Source organism: Prionailurus bengalensis, chromosome A3 (genome assembly GCF_016509475.1).
Source record: "Prionailurus bengalensis isolate Pbe53 chromosome A3, Fcat_Pben_1.1_paternal_pri, whole genome shotgun sequence".
Lineage (NCBI taxonomy): Eukaryota > Metazoa > Chordata > Mammalia > Carnivora > Felidae > Prionailurus > Prionailurus bengalensis.
This window is the reverse complement of record NC_057354.1, coordinates 716,702-739,256: the sequence shown is the minus strand read 5'-3', so window position 1 is coordinate 739,256 and position 22,555 is coordinate 716,702. Positions and strand designations below refer to the sequence as shown.

General features: G+C 55.9%; 1 protein-coding gene and 1 long non-coding RNA gene across 3 annotated transcripts in view; one reads left to right on the top strand and one right to left on the bottom strand.

Moving 5' to 3' along the window:
- Positions 1-18,580, bottom strand: part of GMEB2 (glucocorticoid modulatory element binding protein 2) — a 24,028-nt gene extending 5,448 nt beyond the window's left edge. Inside the window, exons 1-6 of one of the 2 annotated variants that reach the window (XM_043553442.1) lie at positions 18,382-18,580; positions 12,237-12,423; positions 8,715-8,812; positions 8,091-8,218; positions 3,315-3,418; positions 789-946 (exon numbers count right to left, since the gene is read on the bottom strand). In XM_043553442.1, the coding sequence (XP_043409377.1) occupies positions 789-946; positions 3,315-3,418; positions 8,091-8,218; positions 8,715-8,812; positions 12,237-12,367 (619 nt within the window). In that variant the 5' untranslated portion in view covers positions 12,368-12,423; positions 18,382-18,580. Of the gene's footprint in view, positions 1-788; positions 947-3,314; positions 3,419-8,090; positions 8,222-8,714; positions 8,813-12,236; positions 12,424-18,381 lie in introns of both variants that reach the window. The other variant, XM_043553441.1, reaches the window with a different exon arrangement.
- On the top strand, positions 17,370-22,555 carry LOC122467155. Its single transcript, XR_006292844.1, has 2 exons — positions 17,370-17,588; positions 22,094-22,555. It is a non-coding gene; the product is annotated as an uncharacterized LOC122467155 (long non-coding RNA).

The window sequence follows — 22,555 nt, the reverse complement described above, 5'->3', positions numbered from 1 at the left end:
CCTAATTCACTCTAACTTCAGCATTAAAAACAATTTCTTCCCAACAGCTAGAAGGCCTCCAGCGAATACTTAGTCCATCCACAGGGCACAGCTGCAGGCGTCAACGTGGAAGGTCACGAACACATCAGTCAAGACCCAAGTTGCAGGAAACACGCACGTGAGTGGAGTGCCAGAGGCTGCGGGCTGTGCAGCCCCGGGGGGTGAGGCGGGAGGCTGGGCCGGCCACATGGGGGCACCCCTGAACCGGTCGGGGCTGGTGACGGGCACTGGGCACCTGTGCTACTGTACTTCACAGGCTTTTCCACACGTGAGTTATCATATTTTGTAACGAAGATGACTGAACAAGAAAAAGTACCTGAATCTTCCTTGTCAATGAAAAGGGCAACTCAGCTAGCCTCTCTCAGGGAGGAAGGGGGCGGTGCTGACAGCGTGGGCCCGGAGGGACTAGCCGAGCTGGGGAGGGGCAGGCCAGGCTGCCCTGCCCGGGAGTGGGTGTGCAGAGGCCCACCTCCGTGGGACGGCCGGAGTGGGACTGGGTCAAATCGCCGGCAAGAACAAAGCCTCTGAGGGGCACCTGGCTGGCCCAGTAGGTTGAGCGTCGACTCTTGGTTTCAGCTGAGGTCGCGATCTCGCAGTTCATGAGCCAGAGCCCCGCATCAGGCTGCGTGGACAGCACAGAGCCTGCCTGGGGTTCTCTCTCCCTCTGTCTCTGCCCCTCCCCTGCTCGTCCTTTCTCCAAAGTCAAACATAAAAAAGAGAAAGAACAAAGCCTCTGCGCCAGTGCGTACCATCGGCCGTGGCAGGTGTGAGTGGAATGTACTCGGCGGAGGTGGGGCTGCTCAGTGACACGCGGGCGCCCGAGAGGTCGATCTTGGTGCTGCGGCAGGTGTTGGAGCAGACCTTGTCGTGCTGATAGAAGTCCAGCTCCCCGGAGTCCATGATCTTCCTGTGGCAAAGGAGACCAGAGACTGAGGACGCGGCCAGGGCTCCAAGTGTGCGGCTGGACCCGAAGGGGACCTCAGTGATGTCCCGTGACCCGGCTCAAGTGTCCTCAGGTCCTGGAGGCAAGGAAGCGAAAGCTCGGCCTGGGGGCAGGTCCCAGGAGGGGCAGGTAAACTGGCCAACTGAGGACACGCCCCCACCAGGTGGGCGGTAGGCGCCACTGAGGCTCCAGACAGGCCTGTCCGACACCCTCCAGCCAAAATTCTGTTAGCCAGCGTGGGGACTGCCTGCCGCAGAAGTGGAAGGTCTGTGGGGACCGCCACCCTGCTGCCTGGTGCCCAGGAAGAGAGAGGAGGGCCCCGCAGGCAGGCATCCCGGAGATGCCCACTCAAGCAGGGTGGGGCTGGGCCCTCCAGGGATGCTCCGCCGCCCACTGGCCCCGGGGCAGCACCCACGGCTACCAAAAGTGCTGACAGTGCACCCACAAGGTGACCGTGAGGCAGAAGAGATGCTCAGGAGCAGCCCGGCCCTGTGCACGCACAACAGGGCAGGGCGGCGCGAGCACCTCTGGCTTCTCGCTGCGCACTCAAGGCAGCTCCCTCCCCGGCCTCGGTTTTCTCAGGAGAGCACAGCATGTCCCCCACCTGCCAGGGACAGCCGTCCCAGGGAGGCCCTCACTACGCCTCTCTGAAGGGCCTGGGTTTAAGTCTGGGGATGTCTCGACTCACCCGCCTCAACCTGTGAGAGGGTGAGGTGCCTCCACGGGACCTCTGCACTGCTGGGCCTTTGACAGCGTGCCTGACCTCAAGGCTTGCCGATGACCCAGGGCGCACCTCCCCCCTGGGGCCTCTTCCAAGGAAATAGCCCGTGGCCTTCTCACAGCTGGGCCTCCGAGATGCTTTCCAGAAAGTCAGGGGCTCGCTCAATGAACAGGGTGTAGAGGAGAATCATGAGCGCAGAAGGAAGGGACCCGGGGCCAAGTGCAAGGGTGCGAAGCGGCAGGCCCGCTGGGTCTCTGGCCGCCCGCCCGGACGGTGGTTCCTGGGCAGACTGAACAGGGCGGCGGTCCAGGACTCAGCAGAGGCTACAGGCAGTCCCATGCAGCAAACACAGCTGACACAGCTTCTCCCGAGAGTAAACACGTGAAGGCGAGCAGCCCCTTCAGCAGCAGAGTGACCCAGTCCAGCTATCCCAGACACTGTCCCAGACAGCAGCGGCCCCCAGACAGGAGGGGCTATGTGGCGAGCACAGGCGGGGGTGGGAACAGCCAGCAGAGGTGGCCTTGGCCCCATCAGGCGGGGTGAGTTTGTTACCGCCCAAGCAGGAAATAGGAAACACGAATACTGGAGATCTACATTCTTGGGGGACAAACTTACAGCCTAGACTCTGTCCTCAGGGTTCTGAGAAGGGGCACCACCATTCCTGTTTCACGGTGACAGGCAGGGGACAGAAGTCCACTGGGGACGGGTCACACACACCCAGGGTGGCCGGCAGAGCGGGCACTGGCCTCGCAGCTGCCTGAGAACTGACCCACACAAACGAGCAAAAGGCCCCTTGGGGGACTGAGGTGCAAACTCCAATCCTCTCCTTTCTGGGACTCGATGTCACTGAAGGAGCGGAGAGCCAGCCCAAACCCTCCTCCAGATTCCTGATTGACCCTAAAGGGAAAAGGAGGTCTAGGAGCAAGGGAGACCTGACCAAGAGCACACCGCCATCGACAGGCAGGCACGGGTGCCAACCCAGCACAACCTCATCCAATGACAGGAAAGGTCAGGGAGCTACACGAAGACCGACACGTGGCCCCCGAACTCAGGTGTGGTCTAGACGGGATCCCTGGAGGCAGGCCGGCCAGGCCAGCAAGGGACGATCGGCCAGACGGACACGAACCACGGGTCAGAGACACAGGCCCCTGATCAAGCGTGCCCAGAGACACAGGAGTACCTCCTCTGTCATGGCAGCACACAGGGAGGTGGTGCGGGGACAGCAAACTGACACAACAAACTCGCAGGCCTGGAAGCCACGTGCAGGCAGGGATTGGGCCGGTGCTGTCCCTGGGCACCGCCGGTCTCATCCTGTTTACAATGTGCCTCAGCTTAAAAAGCTCAAAAACCAGGGCACCCAGGTAGCTCAGTCGGTTAAGCATCCGACTCCTGATTTCAGCTCAGGTCATGATCTCAGGGTTTGTGAGTTCAAGCCCTGTGTCGGGCTCTGAGCTAACAGCACAGAGTCTGTTTCTCTCTTCCTCTCTCTGTCTCTTTCTCTCTCTCTCAAAATAAATAGACTTAAAAAAAAAAAAAAAAAGCTCAAAAACCAGCAAAAGCAACGGAAAGACAGCTGGCGGGTTTGAGCTCTGGCCCCATGCAGGCCCTCACCTGAGCATGATGCCGTTCATCCGGATGGCCCTCTTCCAGTCCTTCAGCGTGGACTTGCCAGCCAGGTGCACAAACTCCTTTGGGCTGATCACGTGCTCATCATACTGTGGAGGGAAGTGCAGCAGAGCAGGGTCAGGATGACCTGGGGTGGCCCACCTCTCCGGCCCGACCCTTTGCCACAGCCCAGCCGGAACGGGCACAGGAGGACAGGGCTGTGGTGTGGCTCCCGAAGCCGCTGGCTTGCTCTCCATCTGACACTTAGGTTTCAACCAGCCGTGATCTCGACCCGGCAGGGAAAGAACAATTCAGGGGCTGGGGCGGGAGCTGGCCTCCGGCTGCCCCCAAGCCTGGGGAAGAAGCTGGGGGCCTGGGCCCTCAAAGGAGAGCTCAGAAAGGCAGTCCCTTCCGGATGGGACTCAGCAAACCCACTTGTGCGTGATTTATTCCAGTAATAATGTATACACACGTGACACGAAAATGATACAAGACGGGGTGCAGGCGGAGGTGTGAACTGTTGCCCTCATCCCACCCCGGCCCACCCTTCTCCTGGAGCACATGTCCCTCACACTGGTGCACACACATCCACTTCAATGTCAGGGTTCTGGGGCCAGTGTCACCCAGGGTTGGAGCTCAGGTGGCCTGAGAAGCTAAAATATCTTATTCAGTCTTGTTAAGCAAGCAATTCTTGGAACCAAAAAAATCAGAATAATATTGCATTTACTCGGGAAACAAGCAGGCAGGAGAGAGGGGGGTCACCGGGTTGTCGGCAGAGGTGGAAACGGAGGTGCCGCTGGGCCTCCGCTGCTGTCTGGGCTCAGGCCTGGCCGGGAGCAGCCTGCGCATCCTGCTGGGAGCACAGAGCACTGAGCATCTCCGGCAGACTCAGGGCAGACTGGGGTCACGGCCAGTGCAAGCCGCCTGGGGCCCTCTGCCGATGGGAGGGGTTCTCTGAACTTCCGGAGCATCTGCACACTTCCTTCCACGGAGTCCAGGAAGCCACTCGGCCCCTCACCCAGCCGGTCGGGGAGATGGGCTGCGAGCCCAGGCAGCAGAGTCAGAATACCTCTCGGCCGCTGCCCAAGCCGGCAGGAAGCCCACGCTGGGCTGGGCCGAGCCTCTGCCCGACACCTCCCACCCCCTGGACAAGACACCACCTCGGTCCCCCTACCAGGCGTGATGCCCTCTCCCCCCTCCCCCAGGCGTGACATCAGCTCTGCGCCCCCATCAGGCGTGATGCCCTCTCTCCCCTCCCTCCAGGCCTGACATCAGCTCTGCCCTCTCCCCACTGCCCCCTCCACCACCCCACACGATGCCATCTGGGCCACGGTCTCTGGCCCACCCTGGCCTCACCCCACCGCTCCACCTCTCCCGGCTCTCGCCTTTCCTCTACTCTCGCCTCCACACGCTGCCTTTGCTCCTCTCCTGCCACCGTCTGGGCTGACCGGAACTTGCAGGCTTCCCGAGTTTTGTCCGCCAGTTGGCAGATCGCACGCCACTCTTGGGGTGGGTGCTGTGCCCACCTGCGCTGTCAGAGTCAGGAGCCCCCTGGCCCCACCGCCAGGCAGCCATGTTTTCTCTGTTTTCAGTCTTCCTGCAACGTGTCGTCAGAGCAGGAGACACGCTTGTGCTCGGATCACCCACACGTCTCCACTTCCTTCACTCATCACACCCTCTCGCACCTAAGGACCCCTACATGGAGTCGCTTTCCTTCTGCCTGAAGCACAATTCCCAGGACACCCTTCAGTGAAGCCTCGCTCGTGGCAAACGCAATCTCGGCGCAAACAGACGTTTCGTCCCCTCCAGTTTTTAAAGATGATTCTGCCGTGCGCAGCTCTTCTCCCTCACACAGGACGCAGTGCCACCGCCCTCCGGCCACTCTGGGGACTTCCAGGAGCTCCGCTGCCAGCGGACTCTTGCTCCTGAGTAACCGTCTGCTCTCGGCTCTTCCAGGGTCTTCTCTGTGTCTCAGTCTGCAGTTCCATTACGATGCTATCTGTGCTAAACAGGTTTTGGTTTCTAACTTATTTTGCTATTATTTTGAACTTACAGAGTAAACGGAAAACTAGCAGGAAGAATGTGCGTCTGCCCCTCCCAGGTTCCCCAACCCCCCCCCCACCTGACCTTTCTGCCCCTGCTTCTCGTCCACTCCTCCACACTGTCGGCGGGGGGAACTGTCGGCTCAGGTGCTTGTTCTGAGTTCTGCATCTATTTCCTAAGAAAAAAGGTTCTGCTAGGGAAGCACCACTCCCCAGATCAGGAAATTGCCATTAATATTTAGTATCTAACTGGGCGGCTTGGTCGGTTAAGCATCCGGCTCTCGTTTTGGCTCAGGTCATGATCTCACACTTTGTGGGTTCAAGCCCTGAGTTGGACTCTGTGCTGACAGCTCGGAGACTGCTTGGAATTCTCTCTCTCTCCCTCTCTCCCTGCCCCTCCCCTATTCATGCGTGCACACTCTCTCTCTTTAAAAATAAACATTAAGGGGCGCCTGGGTGGCTCAGTCGGTTAAGCATCCGACTTTGGCTCAGGTCATGATCTCGCGGTCCGTGAGTTCGAGCCCCGCGTCAGGCTCTGTGCTGACAGCTTAGAGCCTGGATCCTGTTTCAGATTCTGTGTCTCCCTCTCTCTCTGACCCTCCCCCGTTCATGCTGTCTCTCCCTGTCTCAAAAATAAATAAACGTTAAAAAATAAATAAATAAATAAATAAATAAATAAATAAACAAACATTAAAAACCGTACACACACAAACACACACGTGTAATCCAACCAACAGGCAACACGCAGAGTTCACGAACTGCCCCAGTAACAGCCTTTGTAGCAATTTATCCCAAGGCACCACCCTGCCCGGACGTCACACCACACCTGCTCCCTGAACAGCCTGCCTTCATCTTCCTGCCCTCGACATTTCTGAAGTACATACGTGAATTTTTTGTGGACTGTCTGTCCCTCATGTCTATTCATGAGTAGATCCAAGTTATGGATTTCTGGTGGGAATACCAGAGAATTACTGCCCATTCGATCAGGAGCCCTGTGACGGAGGTCCCCTCACTTGGTGAATGAGCCACCTGCCAGGCTTCCCGTGCAGAGTCGCTATTTTTCCTCTACAGTGAGCACCCAATTGATGGGGGCTATCCTGAGACTGGCAAACACCCTAACCGGCTCTCAGCAGCCAGTCTGGGCAGACAGTCTTGGGGCTGAGGCTCCATCCATTTCCACGTCTGTTAGCAGGCATCCCAACACGAGAGCTTTGCTTCTATTCATTTGACATAAACACCATAAAATACACTGCAATAAATACAGACTTACAGACTCTTATCTTGACTTATAATTCAGACTATCATTAATTATCTCGCTGTTAAATTGTCCCAGATGGAGCCGGGCCTTTGAGTTGGCATCCACAGCTGTTTGAAATTTGGTTGGTTTTTTGTATTCATTTAGTGTGGGATCTGTTAAATCTCTTGGACTGTGGACTGCGATCTTTCTTCTATTGTGAAAGCTCTCAGACCCTTCTTCTCGGCTTCCAGAATTCAACCGATGTATCAATTTTTCTTGAGACTCTATTCCCTCTTTATTTATCTGGATTGTATTCTGGATAACTTCCTTACTCCTACCTTCCAGTTCACGAATTATCTCTTCAACTGTGTCTAATCTGCTGCAAAAGCTACCCACTAAAGGTTCTATTTTGTTAGGATTCCTAGTTTGTTTTTCTAAGTACGTTAATGCTTTTCTCATGTCCGAGCCTCTCTTCCATCTCCTGAGATAAATTAAACCTCATTTAATGTTCCATGTCTCAAAATTCCGACACCTGAAGCGTCTGTGGGTCCCGGCCTGTCCATGGTCTCTGGGCATGCTTGCTTGGGTGCTTGTCTCCCTGCAAACTCAGTTTCACTTGTTTCAGCGAGCTGTTCCTCCCCGGAGACTTTGCTGAAATTACTCAAAACCTCCAATAAAGACAAGTTTTTCCAAATTCCAAAAGGGAGTTTTCATTTGCTTCTGTATGATTCCTGGGGGAACTGCCAGCCGCTTACAATTTTCAGACCGTACGGTCCCAATGTGAATGCTCCTCAAGAGGGTCCCTCTTTCCCTCAGTGCTAAGATGGGGGGCAGGAGGTCCCTGTCCCAGGGACAGAGGGGGGCCGGGGGCATGTTATTAGTGGTTTGCCCCAACACCAAGGAGAGAACCCCTGAAAAGTAACAGCATCCCAGGGGACAATCCCTGCCCCCCACCCACACAGCTGAGGGGAGCACTGGGCCCTACAGGGCGGAAGCAGTCAGTGTGAGGCCAAGGCTCTGCAGGCCAAAGCTGGAGTGACGCTCTGCCTCCCTCTACAGCCCCACCTTTACTCAGTGCCTCGGCTGGAATATTCCATCCATTTGTGCCAGCTTAAGGAAGCATCGGGGAGACGCCTTAGCACACACCTCATTCAACCTGCCAATAAGACAGCTCCCCCCTCGGCGACTGTGGCGCCCCCAGCGTGAGCACGGCCACTTCCCCAGCCTCTCCCCACGGCTGCGCTCCAGAAACAAGGAGTCAGTACCTCCTGGTGGTTTCCCCTATGACCACAGCAACAATCCTGTCTGTCCTTGAGGGCTTACGCCTGCTCCTCTGTTCTCCTGAGCATACGGGACCGCCGCCTTCTGCGCCACACACGGCACGGGTCACGCCCCCGCCCCTCCAACCCCAGCGGGGTCTTCCTGTTTGCTTCAAGGCTGCTGGGCCTCCCTCCCCTGCAGCCTGGCACACGTGTCTGCGTCCTGGCTACGTCGGAGCCTCACCTGAACACACTTCACATTGATGCCCGGACACACAAACTTCCTCCAGATCAGGTTGGCCCTGCTGTCCCCGCAGGTAATGGGGTACACGATTTCAGCCTCCAGGCCCTCCTCCTCTTCAGCCACCTTCACTTCTCACAAGGTGCATCGACAGGGAAAGGGGAAAGACAAAATCAGTTACAACCTCTCCAAAGTACCTCCTGCAAAAGCACCACAGCCGCCACACAAACACCAGACGTTAAGGTCCGGGGGGGACTGCGACAGGCCCAGGTGGGCAGCGACGTCACTCATCAGTCCCTCCGGGGTTAGAGTTTCAGGCAAAGTCACAAAAAGCGATTTTGTGATAGTAATGTGAAGATAATCACGTTCGAGTGTGGTTCAACCGAAGAGCCACTTAAGGAAATGAAATCAAGCTTTACTGGGAATCGTTCTAGAGAAACTGATTCCGTTCTGAAGACTTCTGAGGCCTTTGGCTATTTGCTGCCGGTCACAACGCCAGAGGCCTCAGCCCCCCACGGCTGGGAGGACTCTCGGGCAGGAGGGCCCCTCATGACCAGAGGACCGTCGTCGGGCAAACCCTCTCCTGACCCGTCTGCGGGCACAGAGGCGGGAAGGCAGGCTCCCTACCTAACACGGCCTCCTTGAGCTGCGAGGATGCTGTGAACGCGGCCGCGGCAGCCGCCGCTGCATTTTCCGTCTCCATACTGTCTTCCGCCAGGTCGCCCCTAGGAGGGAGGGACACATCAGCTGGCCCCAAAGACAGCGTGCCTGGCGCACCGTCTGCCGGCACGCCGCCCCTTCCCTGAGGCGCCGCAGGGTCTCAGCAGTGGCTGTGCCGGTCAGGTACCCTGCGGTGATGGTCACTGCGCTGCTGCCCCAAGCGGGCATTTCCCCGAGTGTCCCCGGGGCCACCGGCAGGGCACATCTGTGGAGGCAATAACACCTAAGTGGGAATTTTAAATCTCCTCTTCTTTCTTTAATAAAGCTGTTTATTTCTATTCTAACGACTTCACGCGGTTACAGACACTGTCAAGAAATGCGGGAGAAAGAAAGAAAAAAGAATGGCCCACAGCTGCCCTCACGTTCCACCACACAACTTGCGTGCAGATCAAACGCACGAGTAAGTGCAAACCACAGGAGCGTTAAACTCAGAAGAAAAGGAATTAAACGGTTTGAAAGCGGTGAAGGATTTTCTCAAATACAAAACCCCAGGAATAAAAGGGAAGGTAAGTTTCCCTTTAAAAAACACAGATAAAAACTTTCTGTGGGGAGGAGGGGGGAAACACCACGAACAATTTTTTTTTTTTTACAGAGAGAACCAGGGGAAAGGACGCAAGGACAGACAGCTTGTTTCCTGCTGTTATCTAAGGAACCCTCAGATGGCCACGACGGCGTCCGAGGAAAACAGGCCACGAGCTGGAGCAGAGACCCCGACCCGAGGGGTATGCGTGCAGCATACTCGAGCCGGGCCCGCCTGCACAGCAGGGCCTGGGAAGCCAGCCGGGGGCCTGCACGGGGCTCCCCTCCAGGGCGGTGCACACCCTTCTCCATGGGGAGAGGTGGACTCGCACACACGGGCCCCGTCGGGAACGGCTCCCGGACGCCCGCGCCCTCCCCTGGCCGGGAACCCACGTGGCCGCTCTCACCCCCCCACGGTCTCAGTCAATGCTCCTGACTCAAATGCCCCCAGCCCTCCTTCCTCCCACAGGGTCGGACGGCCACCCCTGCGCTCTCCTCTCCCCGCCTCTCTGCACATGCACCTGCTCCCGGCCAGGCCCCCCGAGAGCAGCACGCCGACGCCGGGGCCCCCACTCCCCTTTCGGCCCACGGCGCCCAGTCAAAGCCACTCTGCGTCTCCGAGACCTCACTCCACCTCCCGCCGGGTCAGGACGAGAGCTGAGGAGAGCAGACTCAGAGTCCGTGGTCTGGGGCCTAGGAGGAGCGGCTCGTACGTGAAGCATCACACGGACGGGACACCGGCGCTCCTACCAGGACGCGCCAATTCAGGGCAAGTGTCTTTCCAAGCCAGAGTTTGGAAGCAGGAAGGACAACATCCAAACAGGGAGCAGGCCCCTCCACACAGGAGAACCGGGACCGTCCCCCAGAGAGAGCGAGGAAGGAGACGGAGGCAGGGAAGCGCCAGCCCCGGAGAGCTCAGTGGGCCACACGCAGAGCGGTGGCCCACCGCAGGCCACGTGCACATACAGCAGGCCACCCACAGGGGCCACCCTGGGGAAACCCAGCCGTCCGGCCCCCACCACGACCAACTGTGCCCTGCTCTGTGCCCGCCCACCGCACACACCCCGCGGGCAGGAATCTTTAGTTGGCAAAGTCATTGGCGTTTGTCCTTCAAATTTCATTTGAAAAACGTCCACCTCACTTAGAGCAAATGTTCGTGGGAATGGCTGGCTATCTACAAAATGCTACTCGCTTCTTCCCAGCGTGGCCCACGTGCCCATTGCCAGGGCAGAGCGGCGGGTGGGTGGCAGGCCCAGCGGGCTTCCCTAAGCGAGGGGCACTCCCAAGCTCTCCCCCAAACACCCAGCCGGAAAAGAACTCAGCACCCACAAAGCAGTTAACTGGCCCTTTACCCCACCCTTTTCTAAACACACAGCAAGGGTGAATCTCGGCTTCCACGCAGTAGGGTAGAGGGTAAAATTTGCCACAGAAAAAGAAGAGAAATATCTTTAGGTCCCTTGAGATAAAACTGCCTCCGCTGGGGCGTGGGGTTTCCTCCCCCAGGGAGAAGCCACATGCGGCCCCTCCTTTCCTCCGTAAATGACCAACCATTTGGTCATCTGGGCACCTGGATGGGGGGGGGGGGGGACACGAAGCCAGGCTTGACCTGGACCAGAGCACCTCGGCGAGAATGGCTGTGGGTGAGGGCTCCTTACAGCATCCAGGGCGCCTGCCCCGGGGGGAGGCAGCTCAGCCTTCCCCAAGTGAGTGTCCGATCCTGACACAGGCCTGAATCCAAGGGAGGGGGCTCGGGCGCCACCTCCTGCTGGGGAGGGCAGGTCACTGCAGGGCACGTGGACGAGAGGCGGTGGTGTCACTGTCTGGAAACCTGCCCTCACCGCCTGCCCGCAGCTGGGACACAGACCACATAAACACTGACCAGAGTAAACGCGAGAACGTAGGCAGGAAATCCAACAGGAAGGCCCTGCGTTTCCAGACACAGTTATACACTCTGTCGGTGAAGCCCTGAGTATCTGGACGTGGAACCCAGCAACCCACCAAGAGCCGGCCCTCCCTCCATCCCATCTGCAGGAGGGTGGGTGACAAAGGCCGGGTCTGGTTTCAGCCCCAACGCTACGCGAGTGAGGCAGGAAGAGTCTCCAGGCCCGGTCCGTAAGGTGGCTGTGCAAAGGAACGGAAACACAAGCATCCTCTCTGCCAGCGACGGGAGTCGGCGCTCAGGTCAGGTCCTGGGTCCAGAACCTTCTTCTCAAAAGTTCTGTCGGGCAGGGAAAAGGCCACAGCTCACCCCTGCCGCAGCGTGGCGCCGACGTCAGTCTGAACGGGTCACACACAGCAGAGCGGACACTGACAGCAGGCCCGCCCCAGCCCGGGTCCCCCTGGCAGGAAGCGCGAGGGGGCCACCAGTCCCCCCCCCCGACCCCCGGGTGACCTGCTCCTGTATGGCAGCCCTTCCAGAGGCGGCAGGGTGACAGAAGGCACACAGGCAGGAGCCATTCTGCCCCACGAGGCAGCTCCCTCAAGTCAGACGTGAACTTCCTTGCCAATGGCTACTCTCTCTGCACATCTACCATGAGAGAGGAGGAGGAAAAGACAGTTTTCGTGTGGCATGTCAAGAAACTCACTGGCTCTTTAACTTCATTTTGCAAAAACAGTTCCCAGTTGCTCCCACTGTCCACCTTATCAAAAGCCAAATGACCACGCGTCTCCAGAAACGAGAACCACGTGACCGTGCTGACGCAGGAGGGAAAAGCAAAGGTAAAGCGCTGTCTCTGCCTCCTGGCTGATGTGAGGGCTCCATTTCTCCTCCAACTCTCTGCTCACACTGACACGTGAGTCCGGTTTGGAAAAAGTCGGTCCGGGAAACTCCAGACGCCCCCGCCCTCACGTGATGCCCCAGGCACCCACCAGGGCCCGAGCGGCCCTCAAAGGACAGAGGCCCTGTCTCACCCGTGAGGAGCCAGGTTGGTCGTCACCAGCACAGTCTTCACCTCCTCCACGCCGCTGCCATCCACCGCCGTGTCGGGCGTCGTCACCACCACCACCTCCTCCATGTGGACGCTCACATCCGGGGTTGCCATGGCTCAGCAGGAGAAGACGCCGGGACCGACACGGTCCTTCGCCAGGGTCCCAAGCCCTAGAGGAAACCACAAGGCAGGGCACGGGGTCTCAGGCGGTCTCTGTGTCTGCACAACGGAGCTCACAGCACCTCCAAGAGCCCCCCTTCGGTCCGGGCCCACTACTTTTGGACAGAAATGACAGCAGGAGGGCTCCTCCAGGGCAGACGGAACAGCACAGCTACAATCCCTGAGCAGAATGCAGGGAGCCGGCGCGCGTTGGCCCAAAAACCCCATGGTCACAAAGCAGGGGACAGGGCAGGAGACCAGGACCCAAGTGGACTCCTGTGGACGGGAGTCCCCCCGGCCCCAATCCAGAGGCAGCCTGCATTCCAGAACTGCGCACAGTAAGTATCTGGAGACAAGTCCAATCTCCAGTCTGCAGAAATGGAAGGGAAACCCACACGAGACAGCAAAGGGAGAAGGGCCTTGCTTTTATTATTACTTTTGCTGCTACGGGCTCTGCCTTCAGGCCAGTCCCAGTCCCTGCTAAAACTGTGATGCGAGTAGCCCAGCAGCTCCTAAAGCACTGAGGGCCTAGAGGCACACCGGTCCAAGGGCTGGGGGACCCCACTTCTCTCCCCTCCCCCATGCCGACGCTTGGCCAAGGCAGACCCTGTGCTGAGGTTTCACAGCACTGAGGACACACGAAAGCCACAGGTCTCTGGTCGGAGGAAGGGGACCCTGGGGTCAGAGTGTCGGGGAGGCTGTGCAGAGTAGGGAGGTGTGGAAAGGGTGCCCGTCTGCGAGGGGGCCTGACCCGAAGTGGCAAACCCAGGGTTTCGAGAACCGACTTACACGTCAGCTCCAAAGAGCACAGCACAGGCTCTGAAGACAGAGCTGATGTGAGGACGCTGCCCACAGAAGGAGCTCACCACCTGCAGCCTGAGCCTGACCAGGTCGCTTTCCTGCTGTTACAGAAATGTAACGTTCTCTCTGAGCTAAACAAGACCCAGAGCCTCACAACACAAGACTCAGAGCGTCCAGAATACAATCCAAAATTTTCTGACATAAAAAGAAGCAGGAAGGGCGCCTGGCTGGCTCAGTCAGTTAAGCATCAGACTTCAGCTCAGGTCACGGTCTCGCAGTTCGTGACTTCTAGCCGCGCGTCGGGCTCTGTGCTGACGGCTCGGAGCCTGGAGCCTGCTTTAGATTCTGTGTCTCCCTCTCTCTCTGCCCCCTGCTCGCTTGTGTTCTGTCTCTCTCTGTCTCTCAAAAATAAATAAATGTAAAAAAAAAAAAAAAAAAAAAAAAAGAAGCAGGAAAGTCTGGCCAATTCTCAAGAGAAGAAATAATCCAAAAAAGCCCAGTCTGAAATGAATCGTCAGAGCTTTTAAAGCAGCTGGTGCACCAGGCTTCAGGAATGAAGCCAGATATTCTGGAAACAAACAGAAAGATAGGAAGTCTCAGCACAGGAACAGGAGTTACAGCCAAATGGAGATCTGAGAATTAAAAACATAATAACAACAGAAATACAAAACTCACTGGATGGACCCACTGTCAGAATAGAGACAGGAGAAGACGGAGGCAGAACAGTGAAATGAACAGAGCTCAACAGAAACTACCCAAGCTGACCCACAGAAACAAGGTGGAAAAACACAAGGAGCAGAGCTCAGGGAACGTGGAAGAGTAGAAGACAGCTGGGCATCTGCAGCACGGAAGCCCCAGAAGGAAGGAAGAGAACAGCGTGAAGCTGGAAAAATGGTGTGAAGAAATAATACCCGACCGCTTCCCCAGTTCAGTGAAAGGTTAAACATGCGCGTTCAAGTAGCCCGGCAAATGTCCGACAGGACGAGCTCGAAGAAATCCGTGCCCGGATGGCAGTCAAACTGCTGAAAACCAAAGACAAAGTAAGAACGCTTGAAAAGCAGCCGGGCAAAAAAGGACGCACGACCTGTCGAGAGCAACCCAAGGGGCCACAGGGCGCTCCCGGAAAGCCACGGGCCAGCGGGCAGGGGCGCGTACGTACACCGTGCTGGCAGAGAGCTGTCCGCCAGGGTTCTACCAGAGTGAAAGGATCCTCCAGAAATAAAGGCAAAACAGAGACGTTCTCAGATGAAGGAAACGTAAGAGAATTGGTCACGAGGAGACCTGCCCCAAAGGAGCCGGTAGTGGACGTTCTTCAGACAGAAGGGAAATTCTACAGAGAAATCCCGTAACTTCAAGAACGAGAAAAGAGCAACGGAAACGGTGACTATCTGGGGAAATACACACGACACCACGTTCTTTACACGACAGCTTGAAAGCAAACACTCCGCGCCGTCTGGCTGGACTCGCGACGCACACGACAAGTAACACGCAGCACGCACGAGGGGATGGTGGGGCAGGGGGCTTCTCCGTCCCACCTGAAGCGGGGAAATGCTGCTCGAAGCACGCTGTGAAAAACCGAGTCCTTCAAAAGGTAAACGGAGAAACAGATGGTTTGCTTTATGTTCCGAACGACAGATTATTACTCGGAGGCAAAAGTAAATGAGCTATGAAGACACACAAAGACACGCAGGACCTTCCTGCACAGCGCTAAGCCAAAGAAGCCAGTCTGAGAGGGCCACACTGGGGAGACAGTGAAAAGCTCGGCGGCTGCCAGAGGTGTGCGGGAGAGAGGGCTAAAGGTGACGCACGGAGGACTTGAGGGCAGTGAAAACACGCTGTATCGGTGGCTCGGTGGCTACATGACGTTATACATTTGCCAAAACCTCACAGCACGTACGACACCGAGGTGAACCTAACGTAAACCCTAGACCACGGCGGTCCTGATTCCGATGTGTCCGTGTAAGTTCACCCTTCGTCAAACACGCACGGCTCCGAGGGAGACGATGTGCTGTGCCACGGGGTCCTGGGGGAGGGTCTCCAGGGACGGGACCTGAAGGCTGTCTTCACAATGCCTTTTAGCCAGGAAAGCTGCCACAATGAATTCATTGACACCAACAGACTTCCTGCCCATTTCTAAAATATAACTTCTGTGTTCTAGATTTCAGCTTTGAAACCAAATCTTTTACACAAACATGAATAAAAGTCTACTTTAAAACTGTACTCAAGGGGCGCCTGGGTGGCTCAGTCGGTGGAGCGCGTGCGACTCTCTATCTCAAGGTTTTGAGTTCGAGCTCCGCGGTGGGTGCAGAGATTATTTAAAAAAATAAAATCTTTGATTAATTAATCAATCAATTAATTAAAACTGAACTTAAAATATCGATCTTTGGTGCTAATTTCTCAGGGTTTAGCTATCTTACCAAGCGAGGATCTCTATTTTCATTGGGAGAGCTCCACGGGGTCACAAAAGTCACACTTCAACCGAAACTGCAGAAAAGGCAGGAATCCGATCTACACGTCGGTGTCCTCCCCCAAACCCCGTGTCCTCCCCCAAATTCCGAAACTTTGCAGGGGACTAAGCAAGCATAAACTACAAAACTGAATTCTTGCCTCTCCAGTGGCAACTGTATCAAGTTTCCAAAACAACACGCCCGGAAGTCACTCCACAAAATGTGGCTCAAGTCCTTGACACGGGGAGGTAGACACCGAGCAGGCACTAGGGTGTCATCGAGCCCCCAGCACAGGAACCGCACCTCCCCAGCGGGTGAGCGTGACCTTCGGAGCCCCTAGCACCGGGTGGACTTGGGACGGAAGCCCGGGTCTACTCCCAGGGCCTGGGTTCCTGAAGTGTCAATCAGACCCCAATTAATTGTGAGGTAAGATACGAGGAAACGTTTTTTTAAATAGCATTCTTGAGCATAAATATGTAAAAACGACACAAAACTGTTAGTGTCTCATGAGGACATCAGGACATCAGATTCAGACCTGGCTTCCCGAGTCTTCTGCAAGATCACAAATGTTTTCCTTTGATAAAAACACCACTAAGAACACAATTGAGGTCACACGTGGTGGTCCTCGGGCGCCATTAGCTGGATTCTCCCAGGGTTTCCAAACTTAACGAGTTGCCAACTTTGTCAAAGTTCACCGGGTTCACATAAAAAAATCCAGATTTTCAGCTGCTTTGTTCCATGGAGGCGGTCCCTCTGGTCCTTCCTGCCTTTCTGGGAGCATCTGGGCCTCACCTGCCCTCCTCAGGGAGTCACAGACCACAGCTCCCCGGCGCCAACCGCAGCGTCCGCGTCCTACCCGGCCAGGCTGCGCCAGACACGCCAGCGTGCGGCCCCCTGCACACGTATTTGTCTTCCGGCTCTGAGAAGGCATCTCGGCGGCCCCCTTTCTCAGTTCAGGCATGAAATGGGTTGTGATTTTAAATCCTAGACTTGAATGTAGTTTTGTAGCGTTCTAAATTCATAGAAACTCTGCCGTGCTCGTACGCATATATACAAATTCCTCCCCCCTCCAGGATGTCTTCCCCCAACTTTTTTTAAATGTTTGTTTTTTCGAGGGGGGGGGGTGCAGACTGAGAAGAGACAGAGAATCCCTAGCAGGCTCTGAGCTGTCAGTGTGGAGCCCAACTCAGGGCTCAAACTCACGAAGCGTGAGTTTCGAAATCAAGAGCCGAAATCAAGAGTTGGACGCTTAACCAACTGAGCCACCCAGACGCCCTGCCTCCTCTTACCAAAAACTTTAAGATACTTCCTATGAAGAAACAATTCCGGGACAAGCAGTCTGCCTAGTTCATCTTGTTATGTTCCAGTTGTATTTAATCCATGGATCTCACCGTTAACAAGACCAACAGACGCTGTAGTAGGACGTCAGGCACTGTTGGTGGGAATGTAAATCGGTGCAGCTACTGAGGAAAACAGTACAGGGGTTCCTAAAAACCACCACCTGACCGGACAATCCACGTCTGGGTACAGATCCAAAGGAAATGAAATCAGTGCCTCCCAGGGAAATGTGCATTCCCATGTTCCCAGCAGCACCATTCACAGCGGCCGCGTCGTGGAAACAACCAAAGGGCCGCGGAGAGACGAGTTTAGGGTAAAGAAAACGTGGTGTACGTAGGCGGAATGTAATCTAGTGACGACACGCATGAACCTGGAGGCCAACACGCTGGGTGAGGGAAGCCAGGCACAGGACAAACACTGCATGACCCCGCTTCCCTGAGAATCTACAGAAAACTCAGGGGAGCAGGGGCCGGGCGGAGGGAACGCACGCCAGCAGCAGTTCAGGCTGCGCACCAGCCAGTGCAGACATTACAGCACAGCGCGGTGCCCGCCGTCAACACGGACCACGTACTGGAAAATTCGCCAAGGAGGTACATCTTGCGTTAAACGTTCCCATCACGAAATAAGAGGGTGGGAGGGAACTCCGTGAGGCGAAGGACAGGATGGGGTAATGGTTTCCCCGGCGTATACTTATCTCCCAATTCATCAAGCTCTATTAATTATGCTTATCAATTAAGCTCTACTAATTGTACGTCAAAGCAAGACTGATGTAACCGACACTTGTATTTGAGGCTTTAGCGGAGAGAACCTGGACTCCGTGTAAAAGTCAACCAAGTGAATTGCAAACTTAATCAACTTTGTTAACAGGTCGTTACTGGCGCTGGTCCCCCGCCTACACAGTATGGGCCCGCACGGGCACGGCCCACGGGGCGGGGCGGGGACCGAGTCCACACGGCTCCCAACCGACGCTGGCCGCGGAGGGGGCCCGCGTGGCCGCGGCGCCCACCGAGCGGGGAGGGGACCCGCGTGGCCGCGGCTCCCACCGGGCCGGGGGAAAGGGGGGCGTCCAGACAGCTCCCACAGGACGGGGACCGGAGGGGGGAGGGGGGGGCGTTTGTCGCGCCCAGCCCGAGGGCCATGCCCATCGCCCCCCAGCAGCCCGCCCGTCGCCTTCCGGCAAGATGGAGGCGGACGCCGCCGCCGACGCCGCCTGACGCGGGCCCGTGACGCCCGTGACGCCCGTGACGCCCGCCGCGCGCCGCCGCCCCTCCCCCGCTCCCCTCCCCCCGCCGTAACGTCCTGACGCTCCGCAGGGACCCCTGACTGGACGGCGGCGCGCGGCGGAGCGAGAGGCCTCGCCGCGGGGGGGCCGCGGGCGCTTACCTGGGCCGCGGCCGGGCCTGCGCGGGCGCCGGCGGACGGGCGGCGGCGGCGGCGTCAGGAGGGCGGCGGCGGTGGCGGCCGCGGGCTCCGCTCCTTGTTGGGGATTCGGCGGCGGCGGCGGCGGCGGCGGCGGCGGCGGCCCGGGCGCGCGCTTCCTAGTTGACGCAGGCGGCGGGGCCGCGCACGCAGGGCAGGGGCGGGCCCGGAGACTTATTTGGCGCTCGGCGGGAAGGCGTGCGGCACCGAGAAATAAGGCCCGGCGGAGCCGGCCGCGCGTGCGCCGGGTGGAGGGCCGAGGGTGGCAGAGGCGGGACGCGGGGCGGCTGCGGCGGCACCTTCGCCGGGCCCCGCCCACCGGCGCACCTGCGGGGGTCCGCCCACACAGCTGTGGGCCCGGGTGGGCCCGAGTCTCCCGGGCGGAAAGATTCCGTAGGGAGACCTTTTGGAGGATGGGGGCGGGGGGAAGGTGTACGAACGGTGGCAGGAACTGATGCAGGTCCGCTTGTCATCTCAAGCGTGTGAGAGGCTCCCTGTCCGGAGGCGGGCGCCAGAAGAGCAGCTTGCGTCTGTGTCCTCCCGCGTGTCTAGTCGGAATCCTGCAATTACCAGGTTTTCTTTCTCATAGTAACCCTTAAAAGGGGCTTTCAACATTCTTTCTGAGTCCGCGCTGCGCCATACAGTGTTCTGTTGACTGCCACCCCCCAGCCGCACTGTCCTGTATCCACTGGACACGCCCTCATTTACATTTAAGTTAATTAAAATTCGGGGCCTCAGCTTTCACTGAGCCAAGAGACACACGCAGATGTAGGGTTAGGGAGCTCTGAGAATTGCTCGCGCTCACTCTAGTTACTTTTAACTACAGGTAAGGCCCATGCATTTTCCAGAGCGTAAGAAGATAGTAAGCATTACTCAGTTTTTATGGGGTACCCTTGATTTGGGAGCCAGGTACAACCACCCTTGCTGTTTGATTGAGAGGCGCAGGGGGAGGCCTCAGAGCGGTGGTTATCTAGCTGCATCTGCTCGGTCCAGAGCTGGGCATTTGGCAGGCTTTCTGCCCTTGGCCGGAGGACGCCAGAGGAGTCTCTGCAGCGGTGCGGTATCCCGCGTGTTCCTTGGTCCGCCTGCGCTCCCTACCTGCACCGGGCAGTCTGGGTGCAGCACCCAGAGGGTGTCTTTGGCCGCCCACTCAGGGAACAGGGTGGACAGCATGAACTCTTCTGATGTGGGTGTGATTGATTTCTCTCATTGCGAGCAGCCGGCCAGAGAACCCCACCCCCTCATCCCTGCGTGCACCCCCTGAGGGCACAGGAAAGGCAGGAAACAAACGCCTTGTTCAGAACGAGCATGAACCCGTGATCAGTCTTCAGTAGGAAGATCACTGAAGACCATTTCCCAAATTGGAGGTTTTTAAACAGACTTCATTTCAGTGATGTTATAATTGGGAGAGTGGCAGTTTCATTCCGTCTTCAATAATTTAGAGTGTACTTAAACCAGTGATGGAAAAAAAAATTTTTTTTTTAAGATGATACCACTGAGGGGCACCTGGGTGGCTCAACCGGTTGAGCGTCTGACTTCGGTTGAGGTCATGATCTCATGTGTGGTGAGTTCAACCCCCCCGTCGGGCTCTGTGCTGACAGCTCAGAGCCTGGAGCCTGCTTCGGATTCTGTCTCCCTCGCTCTCTGCCCCTCCCCCGCCCCTGCATGCGAGAGCGAACTCTCTCTCTCTCAAAAATAAATAAACATTAAAAAAAAATTTTTTTTAAGATTAAACTATTCAGTTTGTGCGAGTGCTGTTGTTTTATTATCTGGTAAATATGAGAATACACGCGCAATCTGTGTGTCTGTCATTTATCTGAGCTTCTTTGTCCTCACGTTCTTGAAATAAATGCCAATAAAGTCAAAGAGAGAATGCTCAGAAGGGCGCTGGAGACAGACGGATACCATGCTCCTGTGGCCCAGGAGAGAGCGTGCACGTGACAGTGTGCCTGTACCAGCTGCCTGGTGCTGTGGCCATCAGCCCGAGTCCGGGGGCACCCAGCATCCCTGGTCTCTGGTCTCTGCTTTCGGGCTGCTGCGTGACCTTCATTGTTCCTACCATAGGCCCTCAGGCTCGGCAGTGGGACCTGTGCTCACCTTTTTGTCTCCCAAAGAATGAACTTGCAGCTCTGGGCTCTGCTTGGCCGACAGGAGAGCAGAATAGAACAGCGTATACAGGGGGTTGGGGTGGTGATTTCTCCCCAGGAACACCCATGTGAGATTCCCAGCCCACCGCAGGCTCCCAAGGGGAGGGGAGAGTTTGCTCTCGATTTATTACAGAGGAAGGCAAGTCACACTGTCTTGCAAGCCACTGACTTCAGACCTTCTGACGATGCCTGGACCCCATGGAGGCCATGAGACTATGGGTGTCATCCAGGCCCAAGAATGCTATGGCCTCACCATGCCCCACCCCGTACTCAGGCTCTGCTTCCTTCGGCTCCTGACCAGACAGGAAAGCAAGACAAAGACAGGCTCCAGTTCTGCCGGCAATCAGCTGATCTTTCCCTCCAGCACTGCAAGGGCGCCTGGGGGAAGGCGGCTCATGCCCGGCAGCTTCAGAACCACACAGGGGGACGAGGCACACGCAAACTCAAGACCAGTGGGCTGACAGAAGAGTATGGAAGGTTCACATTGCCTCCAACTACAAGAAACTGCCCCATATCACGCTTTGGTTTACTATTAAAGAACAGTCTATTAATAACACATTTTCCTTCAACCACGGATCTGAGGCCAGATTTTTTTCATATGCTTCATTCTCACTAATTTTTTTCCCCTAAGAAAGTGTCACTTATTTGTTTGTTGTGGCTGTTTACACTTTTTATTAGTGCACAAATGTACATGGGGGACGGTGGAGAGAGAGAGGGAGAGAGAAAATCCCACGCAGGCTCCATGGTGTCAGCACAGAGCCCAACTCGGGGCTTGATCTCATGATTATGAGCTTATGACCTGAGCTGAAATCAAGAGTCGGACACTTAACCAACTGAGCCACCCAGGAGCCCCTGGTTTTTTTTTAAGCAAACATCGTTAGATATTTGTGCTACAATATCACTGTATGTTTTCACCAGGTCACTAAAATCAAGTGTAATTTTTCAGGATCCAGTTAAGATCCTAGAGCCCTTGTCTTTTCTGTTGTTTTTCCACTTTGATTTTATTTTACATCTTTTATGCTTTTATTTCACTTTTGTTTTACATTATTTTGTCATTTTCCATTATATCTTAGGGAACTTCTAAAATTAAGGGGTTTATTTTGCAATTAAAATTTTTTTTTAATGTTTATTCGTTTTTGAGAGAGAGAGAGACAGAGCGTGAGTGTGGGAGGGTCAGAGAGAGAGGAAGACACAGAATCCGAAGCAGGCTCCAGGCTCCGAGCTGTCCGCACAGAGCCTGATGGAGCGCGAACTCACAAGCCGTGAGATCATGACCTGAGCCAAAGTCGGATGCTTAACCGACAGAGCCCTCCACGCACCCCAATAGGGGTCTTTCTTTCCTTAAGTGAGATTATTACTTTCACTAATTTTTTTTTTACTTGGGTAGAGTTGCAGCACAATACTGTTTCTCAAAATGTTATGTTAATATGTAATGGGTGGGTCATTTCAGATGAATTGCTCTTTTTTTTAATTTCTGAGTTTTAATTTCTAATATGGTAACTGTGACTCTGCACAATCTACATTAACAGGAAGTTTATGAAACCAAGAAGTTGGAAAGAATTTCCCCAAAGCCCGGTACAGCGGTGCAGCCACAGGACACAGAAGCACAGCTCCCAGAGGCTATAAGTGTGTCAGCTTCAACACTGCTAACGACGCACGTCCTGTCTGCAGGAAAGCAGTTTTGGTGACTCGAGGTTTTTTTCTCTGTACTTCTGCAGTGAACATGTGACACGTATAACCAGAAAAAACATTGATGTGATACAATAATGCCTACCTGTTTTCCTCATAGTGGACATTATGAAGATCAGAAACGTTTTAAAATGCCCTGAAAAATCATAACTTACCCTGTGTGCATAGTCTTACTACCACGGAAGTTCTCCCAGGGCAGGGGCTAGGCTTTCAAGCCAACACCATTCTCTAGAGTGAGGCACACACACACAGTAAGCACTTGCTGAACTCATGCTGAATATACAAATAAATGCATGAATGTC